The 12348-nt window shown below is 45.6% G+C and overlaps 1 protein-coding gene across 5 annotated transcripts in view; it reads right to left on the bottom strand.

The window, feature by feature from the left end:
• PAK5 (p21 (RAC1) activated kinase 5) overlaps positions 1-12348 on the bottom strand; it is a 172404-nt gene that overhangs the window by 30213 nt on the left and 129843 nt on the right. For all 5 annotated transcript variants that reach the window (XM_057423332.1, XM_057423328.1, XM_057423333.1 and 2 more), the window contains one exon: positions 8580-8794. In XM_057423332.1, the coding sequence (XP_057279315.1) occupies positions 8580-8783 (204 nt within the window). In that variant the 5' untranslated portion in view covers positions 8784-8794. The remainder of the gene's footprint in view (positions 1-8579; positions 8795-12348) is intronic.

Here is a 12348-nt window from a genome sequence, read left to right as displayed (position 1 = left end):
AGCTTTGGCTCCACAGGCAAGTGAGCTGCTTGGCAACGCTATTTCCCCTGATCCTACTACTCTTGAGCTAAACTCTGATGGGATTGAATAAATTTGGTTGTTTGGTTATAATATGGAATGTAACTTAATGGGGCTAAAACCAGAATGGTTTCTGTTTTGGACTACAATGGACCACAACAAGTTTATTAGCAGACAAATATATCATGCAGAACGTGTGGTTACCGAATGATTATTGCCATTGCATGTTAAATGGAAATGGAAGTTGCAAACACTGCCCTAGTGCTGCTGTAAAGTGCAAATGCTGCATGATCAATTTTGCATGGAAATCACCTCCACAGACCCGTTCTGAAGCGGGCTAAAATCTCTGCCTTGAACAAATGCCACTGGGATGCCCAAGCAGATTTCTCATTGCTTCTGCTGTCTGGGTCTGCTTTTGACAGGCAGGGACATGAACTTCCAGAGATTTCTTGCTGCCACCTAGTGTTACCCATCGACAGAGTGACAAGAGATTCCTAACATCAACACAACTTGGCGCATCTGAATGACTTCAGCAACACTACTGGAGGTTCAGCCAGCCCATGGAGTAAGAAACCTCCCATGCTTCATGGGTGTTTCACTGCAGCAGCATTACTTTATTTAACCATTCATTTTCCATGCTTTGCTCAGGGGGTCATTGCCATGGGACAGACACCAGAAGGATCCTACTGCCTCAGCAATCACCCTGAAGCATCACCTCCACCTGCCTGGTCCTTCATGCGTCCAAACCCTCTTCTCACCCCAGACATCTTCTGAGACAGTGTGGGGAAAGTTCTGGAGGCAAAAAGCTTGCCTAAACAAAGGAAAAGGAAACAACATCCATATTAGCAGCAATGGGGCCAGAGCCACCTCCAGACAGGAAGCTGGAAGCATGGCTAATCTCTCAGGGCAGGCAAGCCAGTGAGAGGAGTTACTGGAACAGTCTCCTATAGCTCTGTCTTCAGGGACCAACTTCCACGTTAAAAAAAGAACCTGATTATGAGCGTCCTTGCTCAGGGTCCTGGCTCATTTCAGGTTATAGAGTGCTACCTGGACAGTATTCCCAGTCTGGTATTCCCAGAAGAGACCAGATTCAATTTCTGAAATGCTGATATTGAGTTTGCCCCTTTTATGTATAGACCTACAGGTTAACGTGGTTTTTGAGCAGGCTTGTCCACCTGAGCAGATGTACACTGTGAACTCTGTATTTACTGTTAATCTTTACTTGGAGTACTGCAAAGTTCTGTGCACCCACATAAGCTTTCATTAATTCTTGCTCTTGCAAGATGCCTCCAACACTAATATTACTTAAAATCCCAGTGTGCTCATGCAAACAGTGTTTAAAAACATTCTTTTCTAACCATATTGGAGAAAACTACTTTTACTCACTGAAATCTGTAATCTGTGTTATTGTCTGCTACTGCTGCAGGCCCAGGCAAAGCAAGCCTTTTCTCGTGGGAGCAGACAAATTCAAATCAATGCCAACTGTTTCATGAACCCAGATAATAAAGGAATTCTGAACAACACCCTTAGATCTGCACTCTGCAGACAGCAAACTCTGACACTGCTCCAGGGATGAGCACAATGAGCTTAGGTGGACTGTGCAGGTGCAAGCCTACCTCCAAGTGTCTGCAGGAGGAGGGTATCAGTAGCACAAACTCCTTCAAGGACGTCAAGGACCTTTTAAACGAGGGACATGATCAGCAGGTAACAGATAATCACCCCTCCAGGACAGTGGGGCAAAATGATGCACTTAAAGCCTTAGTTCAGTGCTGAACTTGACTACACAGTCCAACATGGACCAGAGCATCATTCTGTACCCCATACTATCTGTGCTAGCTAGAGGGACGACCTCTGAAAGCCACATTTCTGCAGGCATTACCCCTGGGTCATCTGAGCACATTTAAAGGGCAGAAATGAAATGGAATGTGAAAAACATCTTTTTTTTTGCCACTTACAGTATTTATTCTGCGTGCCAGGTGAGGTTTTTTACTGGCAACTTCAGTGTTTCTCTAGGATGGCCAGGTCCTGCTTGAATGCTGTGTCTACAGTTCAGCTGCAGACAGACCCTCCAAACAAGAATCTTGGTCAGAAACATCATGTGAGAAGTTGATTTTCTGGTTCATTAGTTGAACTGAAAAACTGAGGATTATTTTGTGTTTTGAGTCAGGCTGAAATGATAAGATCTTGGTTTTTTTCTTCTCCAAATGAGGCTCTAGAAAAACAATTTCCAGTCAGGCTGGATCAAGTGCTTCAATACCGTGAAACACAAAGGTATGAAAATGAAAGAGCTGCTGCTAGAAAGCTGATCAGGAACTTTGCTGTTTAGAAAGCCTGGAACTCAAAACTGTAAAGAAGAACTGAGAATGCATCAGTTAAAAGCACTATGGGAAGAGATGCTTCCTTAGAATAGAACAGAGTAGACTACTTCAGTTACAAGGGACCTACAGTGATCATTCACTCCAACTGCCTGAGCAATTCAGGGCTGACCAAGTTGAATCATTTTATTAAGGGCATGGTCCAAACGCTTCTTAAGCACAGACAGACTTGGCTTCATTTTATGATGGCAATGTGACCCTGTAGTAAAAAACTCCATACACCACTTAATGTACTTTTGACAGAGATGAAGGTGTATTAATGTCACTGCATGTATGTGACATGGGTAAGGAGAAGACCTAAGGAGAGTGCAAGGAAAGGAGAAACTACTATTAGTGGAGAAATAGCACTCCTATCCCTTAACTTCTGTCCTCTGGCCCAGGGTCCATCGGTAGCTCCTGCCATGGTACCAAAAGAGAAGCTGCTGTAGAAGGGCTGCTTCCTGGGGCAGTGTTTTGGTAGCAAAACCTGGTATAGACAATTTCTGATCTCCAAAATGCATCTCTTCTAACTGACACTCCTCAGAGTGAAACTGCACTTCCCATAAAACGAACTACTAATCTGAAAAATGTCTTCCTATTTTCTTATTCAGGCATTTTCTCTCTTGTTAAACTCAACTTTACAGGCAGCACCAATATTCTTCTAAAGGACTTAAAAACCTGTAATTTTATGAAATCAATAAGAAATAACACCAAAAGTTCCCTCTGCACAATCTAATACGCATGAGAACATATTAACCTAGTGATGTAAGTGATACAAAACTTCTAAGCTGTCTACTTCTGCTATTTATTTATACTGTGGCTGGTTATCTTACTAGTACAGTGACACATGTTCTGCTAGATTATACAGTATTGGCAGCTTGGCTCTTCTCACACAGTGAGTCACAGTAAGATGCATTCATGGACACTAGGTGGCATATTTGTATTGTGTCTGTACAAGGGAGTCTGGATATTAACTGCAGTAGCATTGTCACGTAAAAACCTGGTAAATCAAACAGCTCTCAAAAGTGAAGCACTACCCCTTTGGAAAAAAAACCTACTTAAATATGTTCTGGTAGCTTCTTCTGGCTCCATGTAGCAACAAACGCATTCCTGTTTAGTGATCAAAATTAACTGAAAGTGGGGCTGCCTTGCAGAACAGAATCATAGAATCACAGAATGGACTGGGTTGGAAAGGACCTTAAGATCATTCAGTTCCAACCCCCTGCCATGGGCAGGGACGCCTCACCCTAGGACCATGTTGCCCAAGGCTCTGTCCAACCTGGCCATGAACACTTGCCAGAGATGGGGCATTTATCACTTCTTTGGGCAGCCTGTTCCAGGGCCTCACCACCCTCACAGTAGAGAACTGCAAATAATGGCAAATCTGACCATAACCACTTGCAGAGAAGATAATCACAGAAGAGCTTAGGCTGGAAGGGACCTCTGGAGTCATCCAGTCCAACCTCCTGTTCAGAGGAGGGCTAGTCAAAGTCCAGTCATGCTGCTAAGGGCACTGCTCAAGTTTTGCCCCCTCTCTACAACTACCTGACAGGAGGACGGAGCCAGGAGGTGGCCGGTCTCTTCTCCCAAGTAACAAGTGATAGTACAAGAGGAAACAGCCTCAAGCTGCATGAGGGGAGGTTTAGATGGATATTAGGAACAATTCCTTCCCCAGAGGGTGCTCAGGCATTGGAACAGGCTGCCCAGGGCAGTGCTGGAGTCACCGTCCCTGCAAGTGTTCACACACTGTGGAGACGAGGCCCTCAGTGCCAGGGGTTAGTGGTGGCCTTGGCAGTGCTGGGGAACGGTTGGACTTGATGATCTTGAAGGCCTTATCCAACCTGGTTGATTCTATGATTCTATGAAAGTCTGAGATCCCTCAGTCCCTGCAGGCTGCTGTCCCACTGCTCAACCATGCTTGCTGGCAAAACATTTTCCTTCCACCCAGGATTTCCCATGCTACAATGCTCTTGCTCTGTCTGTAGGCACCCCCTCCACCTTCTCCCTGCTGAGCATGCACCAGGCCCAATGTGTGACTGCAAAGTGTGTAATTAGGAAACGTGAGTTCTTAAGCATGAATTTTCATGATGTGGTTACAAGGAAGGCCCACGAGATGTCAGCAGTCTTCCAGGTCCTGTCCATGAAAGACCAATGCTGTGGGATGAGATGGGAGCCAACCTCCTTCAAGCAACAACTTCAGACGGTCCCACCTACAGACTGGGACTGTACCATGAGAAGAATCAGTACCATGGAAGACAGAGTACCATGGAAGAATAAGTAAAAAGAAGAAGCTATCAAGAAGGAGAAGTAATAATTTGGGAGGGTGATGAAGAGAGTTCAGGACAACCACCACTTGTCCATCTACACTAAGCAGCAGGCAAAGCCTTTGAGCAATTCTTTATCCCTAAACCCTCCTTTTCCTGGTTAGGCATTTCCCCTCAGCAATTCTACAGGGGATGAGAGAGCTGGGGGCTATCTAATGACAGCTGGACATCTCTGACTGCTCAAGCCCAGACAAGGGATCTTCACCTCCTCTCTTTGAGGTCTTTGGCCACTTGGCACCACTGTACATGGCTCTCTGCAGATGCTCAGTGTGCCCCATCTGAAGAATAACCCCAGCATGGTGTGTTTACAGAAGAAAATGACATTTCTTCCTCCAGTAACTTGGCAGGAGTGAGGACACTCGGCTGCTCACTGCACTGGGAACATGAGAAGGGATTTTAACACATCTTCAGTGCAGTCCCGCTCCCACTGGCAGCAGCAGATATTTAAGCATCTTAGCGAAGCATCTTTACAAAGCCAATGCTAAGCTCTTTTGGCAAAAATCCCCAAAGTAAGGGTTCTGGTGTTTGCTTTCCTAATATTTTGAACGGAGTGGAGAAACCATGAAGTTTTGCTTCCTAAGGACCATGCATTTGCTTAGTTACTGATTCTGAAGCTTTCCAAAAATCAAAGGGTGGCAACAAACTGAAGCTCCTGCATAGAGTCACAGTGATGACAGGCCAAGCATATTGTGTGCAGAGGGCAAACATACAAACCATGAGCTCCAGATACATGGGACAACTACAGTGTACTAAAATCAAGAGGACTGAAAGGCCTGCTATCAGGATGTCAGGCTTCATGAAGCCTGTTTTAAGTATAGGAAGACACAGTTCACATTTTCCCCGTAGTTATTTCAGTGACAAATCAGCCTTTTTTCAAGCCTCCCTGCCTCCATAGCCCAAACCTATGAGGATCACTGCTGCTTTCCATTTCTCATGAAGTTTTCTGCTGTGTTTTACTGACTCGGGTTAGAATCTGCAATACACAATAGCCTGCTGGTATCTGGGTCACCCACACTGAGCAGGGGAATCCCATTATTGTCTCTGCTAGTATTTGAAATGAATGGATTTGTCCAGTCAGCTCAGGCTTGGATTCAAACGCTGGTATTACCATGACAAGCTACCGCCTACCACATGCAAAAGCACTACAAGTCTTTCATCCCAGTGAATGCAGAGGCATGGCAATGACTTCCCCAGGATATCCAGGAGGCCAGGGCACTGCCTCTTCATCATAACTGCTGCTGCCTTCAAATACAGATGGAGCAGTGAGAATACTTATCATTTACTGGTTTTACCCAAAGGGATTCACTGTGTACCATCAGCTCCTATCGGCTTTGCAGACTGAGAAACAGACACCACTTACCATGAAAGATGCAAAACCTACAGAAGAGAGTCTTTCCCTTCTCCTGCTTCAGCTCTGGGTGAAGCCCAAAGCAAGCAAACACCAGTTCTGCCTCAAAAACAAGATTCGTGCTCTCAAAGTCCACCTCTATCAGCTGTGCTACTCCTCAGTCACGGAGGAGCATCTGTTAGCAGGAACACTGCTGCCTCACACCATACAGGTAGTCAATACTGAAGTAATTGAATAGAGGATAACTCAGGAGTGCAGAACAGGGGAGTTACAGAGCTGTTGTATGACCTGAAACCACAGCACAAACTAACTCTGGCCAAATGCCTCAGCCTGCCTTAATACTGTGACTCAGGATGTGATTACAAATCTTCTTCTGCTCCACCTCAGTGCATTCACAAGTGGGTTAATTAAACTATCAACTGCTGGGTGGAAAAGAGAAAACCTGAAAACACACATAAAGAATTCCATCTAAATCAAATGATTGTGCTGAACTAGTTTAGCGACATTAGATGTTCTCAGTTTTGAAGGGGCTGCAACTGAGTTTCTCTCCATAAGTTATATCAAAACAAGGCATGTCAATTCTTATTAAATATACAGGAAAACAGTATCCTGCAATGGAGTTAAAAGCAAGTTCTCAGATGACATTCAATGCCTCTCAGTTGCTATTAAAACTAACCTGTCTTTTCTCACACGATTATGGAGGCCCATTTCAATAGGCTGTAATTGAGACTCAGATAGGGAAAGTAACTGGAGGGTGAAAGCACATTTTCTTGAATCCTTCAGTTTTAACTCCATTGCCTTGCCTAACTATATCTTTGGAGTAGTGGCATGCAATTAACTGCAATTTGGGTGATCTGCTTCCAAATTCCCACCTTCCATCTATGCAGAACATCCTCCCTATTGGTGCCTCTGCAGATGGGCTCATCTGTGCTCAGCCACATGGCCACTGCTGAGATGGGTACCAGGCTGCAGGAATCCTGTCCCCAGCACAGGCATCCTGGGAAGATGTCATAGGATGCACAGCTGCATCAAGGACCACCATGGCTGAAGGCCACACTGGAAGAATAAGCTCAGCGTGCAAGATGCATTCTGGCTCCTGGCCCCAGCCCTTTCCTGGCACAGGATGTATTAGTTCAGAAGCGCATCCCTGGAATACGCACATATATAGACCCTGATATACAGACGTATGTAAACCTCTGATATACAGACAGAAAAGCAAGAACTGACAATTTCTTGGAAACAACTGACAGTGATTTTCTCCACTTCAAAATGTGGCAATTACTCATTTAGGGCTTGATCCCTCATACTCTGCAGTGTGCAGTGCTTCAATGGGACTCTACATGTGATTTTGTAGGCTTAGACTCACAGTTGTATTGCCTATATGGTGCTGATAAAGTTTTAAAACCTTTGAAGCTTATGGATTTGTGGCTTTAGAACTGAGGAAAAGACATCCAGGGATATTTCTGGTGCTAAGAAGGGCTGTGGAACAAAGTCACTCTCCTCCCCTAGCAGGAGCCTACTTTTTTTTCTTCAGTATTGTGGGCCTCTATTATAGAGTAAGACATTTTCTTACAGCAAAAAATCAAGACTTTGGTTTTATCCCTTTGTCCTGTAGCAACACCCAGCAGTCCTGATCAGGAAGTGATGTGTCCTTCAGGAGAGGTTGTAAATGTAAATTTAGCAAAGAGCACTATCAAATGTAACTACAGGATCTGCATTCTCAGGATTATGTGATTTTCCATTGCTGCAGAAAAACCCACATGAAAATGAAATCCTAGATTTCTTTCGCAGCTGCATGACAGTGAGATGTAGGCTACCACCATCACAGAGGTGTGATTTAGTGGGATGTTAGGATGTGCAATCCCAGAAACACTGCTAAATTGGGGCAAATCTGTCTACTGGAATCCTGAGCCTCTAAGGATGGGGATCCCAGAGCCACACTAGTAGCCTGCCCAGTGCTTCTCTGTCCTCCAAGCCCAGTTCTCTTTCCCAGCTGTCCAGTCTGAACCTCCCAAGCCACAACCTAGGGCTGTTTCTCCTCCTTTTACTGCCTACTGAGAAGCTCAGCACCATCACTGCTCGAGGCAGCAGCGGGTGGCAATGAGATCCCTCCCTGAGCTCCTTGCCCGGCTGAACGAGCAATTTCATTTCTTTGGTGTACTTTTCCCTCTCTCCCTTGCTTCAAAACTGCCTTTGCCTAAAGCACCATTCCTAAATTAATTATCAAGGAACTTTATGCTGCATCGTTTTGGGCCTCCACCAGGCCTTGTGGCTTTTCCTTCTGCAGCCCAGCAGCATGAAGCCCTGCAAGACCGTGACTCACAGTCTTCTGGGACATTCATTCAAGTTCTATATATATAAAACTCCTTTTCCTTGCAGCTCTACTATTAAATATTTGGATATACAGCTCTTGCTGTACTTGCACACCCCCCAGCCGTGCTTGTCTCCCAGGACAGTCGCTATTTGTGTTGCTTCATTAAGGTTACATACAATTAAAGGGAGGTTAGGAAGTTCAAAAGTGACTTTGCACAATACCTTCATAGGAGCGAGCTGGATGGGAGTGATGCATGAGGGATCCACCATAGGCTTTGGCCTGTTGGCCGTGTCTGCCAGCAAGCTGTGCCACTGCTGAGGTAGTCCCGTGAACTTCTGCTCCCGGTGGTCGAAGCCAGTGTGAACCCGGTGCTCGAAGTTGGAGGGCCCGGAAATTTCCAGCCTTTTCTTCTTCTTCCCGAACATGGTGGAAAGATCTGGAGAAGTCACGGGGAAAGAGGAAAGAAAAATACATCTTTATGCTTTGTTGCAACCCGGAGCCACTCTCAACTGCATAGAAAATTTCAGTAGATGTCATTAGCCAAATACCTGCATGAACTTTACCCCACGCACACTGGCTTTGAGATCTATGCAAGGAAAGCACATATCTGACCTCCTCTCACAGGATCTGAGATTTTGAGATATTAATCCATTCTCTAAACATGCTCAAAATACCTTATGGAGCAAGGAAATGACTCTATTCCAAGGAGAGAAAGCCCCAGGTCCTGCTTTCTACTCTTCTCTGAGCTTTCTGCTCATACTCGGAGTTGTGTTCTATGAAAGCTCACAGCAATACTAGCAGCAATGCATGGCTTTGCTTGGAGGACAGCACACGGTGTGAGTGGTGAGTGTACTCTGACACACCACAAGAGCAAATGCACACCCAGCTTTCCATCTTAAATCTATACACCAGGTCTTGGAAAAAGGGCAATCCATACAGATGAAAGCCTGGCCCCGCTATGTTCATATCTATATCTCCTCCAACAGCAGTGAAAGGGGGATTATTCCTGTGCTATTTCAGAGATGCAGACAGACAGAGAGCTCAGATCTCATTCCAACCTGGTCAAATGGCCTTTATCTTCATTCATAAAGGGTCCTGCTTAAAAACAATACCATGTATCAGCTGCTATCATCATCACATTTACATGGCATGACTTCTTCGGGAGAGAAATGATTTGCTGCGAGAGCCCCATGCCTGAAGTGCCTGGGTTTATGCCTGGGTGGGTACAGCTCGCTGGCAACAGCCTCACTCCTTGTAAGGTCCAGAAGGAAGGGTCAGCTTCTTTGGTCTTTGTGCAGGCAATGTGGAGGAGTCCCTCCAAAGCTGTACAAGCAAGGAACCAGAGGCTGCTGGAGGAAATGGGAGCAGCTTGTGCACGACTGGGAGAGACCTGGGTTGAACTGGCTGCCTGGTAAAGCTAATCATTACAGCACTTACTCTACACAAAGTAAGTGTTGTGGTCAACCCTTTAGCTGTTATTTCCTGGCAAGAGTGGGTTTGTTTGCCTTCCTCCAGTCTGCTTTACCTCCTCCTGAGGAAGGCAGCAGGAGGGTTTGCAGGACACACAGGGAGCACAGGCTGACAGGCAAGGCAAGAGAGGTTTCAGAGGCAAACTGAAAGGGATAAAGGTATTTGCTCACTCTGTTGGCACTGGAAATAGCCAATACACTCACAATCTGAATTAATCCTTGGGTTTGTTGGTCCTGACCTTAACAAGTGGAGCCTAATGATTATATTAAAGCAAATTCAGAACCGACTTTCTGAAGGACTCCAGAAACCTGCTGCGTCAGGCACAGAGAAATTCCTGGTGCCAGGGAACCACAGAGAGGTCCTGTTGCTTTGCAACAGAATACCATCCTGTCCTGGAAAAGCCCCCTGCCTGCTGCCTGCTGCCTCAGGACAGTTCTCCACCTTGATCTCGTGGCTATTTCAAGCAGAACTTCACAAGCCCTTGAGCAGCATCTGTCTGAGACAACAGCTAAGTGAAGAGGCAGCAGCTCTGTATCACAGCTCTTGTATCACAGCAGAGACTCAGCTCTAAAAGTGCTGCCCTGACTTTATGATTCTGGAGGCGGAGAGGAGAAGCTCGTGGAAGAAAATACAGTTGTGTTGCTGCTGCAGAAGGTGAGATGATAACTCAGGTGTTTATTCCACCCTCATTACCTTTTACTGGTTTATTTAAAGATCAAGTCCATTATTTGAGAATTAACTGCTGGCTGTTTGAAAGTCCCCTTGTGCATACTGTCTTTACACGGAGCAGACTTGCTCCATTGGCCTTTCTTCTTGGGTCTCATCTTCTACACCTTCCTCTGCTTTATCCCCTTCTCTGAACTCCCTTAAAATCTCCTGCCCTTTTTACAGTCTCTATCTCTGTTAACTTGCATATCTTTCTCACCTTCCCCTCCTGAAACCTCTTAGCATCACCTGGGTATGCGGCCCTTTTTCCACTTCCAGCATCATGATCTTTTTATTTGCCTTGTTGGTGGCACGTCGGATACCCTCCAGCCCAACCCAAAGCCACCACAATTGGTCTCTGTCCAAAGACTATTTATTTTCAAGCTCAAACAGAAGCAGCCAGCAGTTCACTCAGTTCAGTCAGTACTTTGCTGAATTCACTGCTTACCCATGGGGCTCCACAAACCACAGCTGGCTGCAGATCAGTGGCACTGGATTGATTTCATTCACCCTGTGGGATGTGAATCTATAAGAACTATTGGAGTCACATTTTAAACCATCAGCTCCAGACATGTACTTCTTCATCTGATCGATGCCAGTACTCACAGTGTTTCCCACTGGACTTGCAACCTAATGCAGGTGTTGGACACTTGAAGTCCTCCAGAGCCCCAGACAACATCAGGTAAGTAAAAGCACATCAGTTGGCACACTGTGTATTGCCTTTTAAAAACATACAATTCACTCAATAAGATATTACTCCTGTTTCTAAACTGCTTGGATGCATTGTACACTCTTGTTTCAATACCAAATGTGAAATTTGGCCCAGCAAGACCTTTACTTTCTCAGGAGAATATTCCAGTCTAAAACCTGATGCCAAGGCCATACTTTTGCCCTGGGATGTTGTCTGAGGTCTGGGCAGTGGGACCTGCCCTCCTCTGACTGCAGCTCATGCTTAGATCAGCTTAAATTGACCATGAAGCTGTAGCAGGAGAGACAGGGATACTGGCACCTTGCACAGTGAGGGGGGCAAATGCACACATGCTATGCATCTCAGTGGCTGGAGAGCATCTCCTGTGGGGCTGTGCCTGTGGAAGGTGACCAGGAAACCTGGCAATAGCAGCCCCAGACCCACAGGAGCAGAGCAGGAGCCCTCCTGGGCTCCTCTCAAGCAAACAGCTGCTTAGTCCTACCAGAAGGAGCAGAGCCTTGACCAGCTCTGAAGGGTATCAATATTAAATGATGTGCACTGCTCCATCGGCCAGCAAGGTCACTCCATTCCACTGCAAAGCAAAGCTGATCTCTCTTTACCGTGGTCCCTCTAAATAACTTTAATATACACAGTAATTGCAAGGGAAGTTCATTTGCCTTCCCCAAAGAATGGGAATGATGCTCCTTGTTTTCCTTAGCTGTGTGAGGATGTGCATTTGGGGCAGCCAAGCCTGTGAGAGCTCTGATTCAGTCCCCACTAGCGTGCTTAGTCCTCAGGCCTCCAAAAAGGAGAGATGATTTAATTTTGCCATAGCTTTATTGCTGCAATACAAAAAATGAAGCATTTACTCACTTAACCAGGTGTGGAAGCAGGAAACATCCTGGGCAAGTGAATAAACAAGGAAGTTCTCTAAGGCTTATCAGATACCTTCAGGAATAAGAGGTACCCAAGTGCTTTGTAGAAAAATGATGAACCTTTCCAGGATGCCAGATAACATGTGTGCAACAAAAGTGCTATGAGATTACTATCAAGAGCACAAAATGTTATGAACTTAACGTTCATTCAGGCACCTATCCATTCAACTCTGTCAAAAACCAGCAATCCTC

This window comes from Pezoporus wallicus, unplaced genomic scaffold (genome assembly GCF_028554395.1).
Source record: "Pezoporus wallicus isolate ANWC-B61680 ecotype Strahan unplaced genomic scaffold, APGP_CSIRO_Pwel_v1 contig_4191, whole genome shotgun sequence".
NCBI lineage: Eukaryota > Metazoa > Chordata > Aves > Psittaciformes > Psittacidae > Pezoporus > Pezoporus wallicus.
The sequence above is the reverse complement of the archived record's forward strand: the minus strand, read 5'-3'. Positions and strand labels throughout refer to the sequence as shown.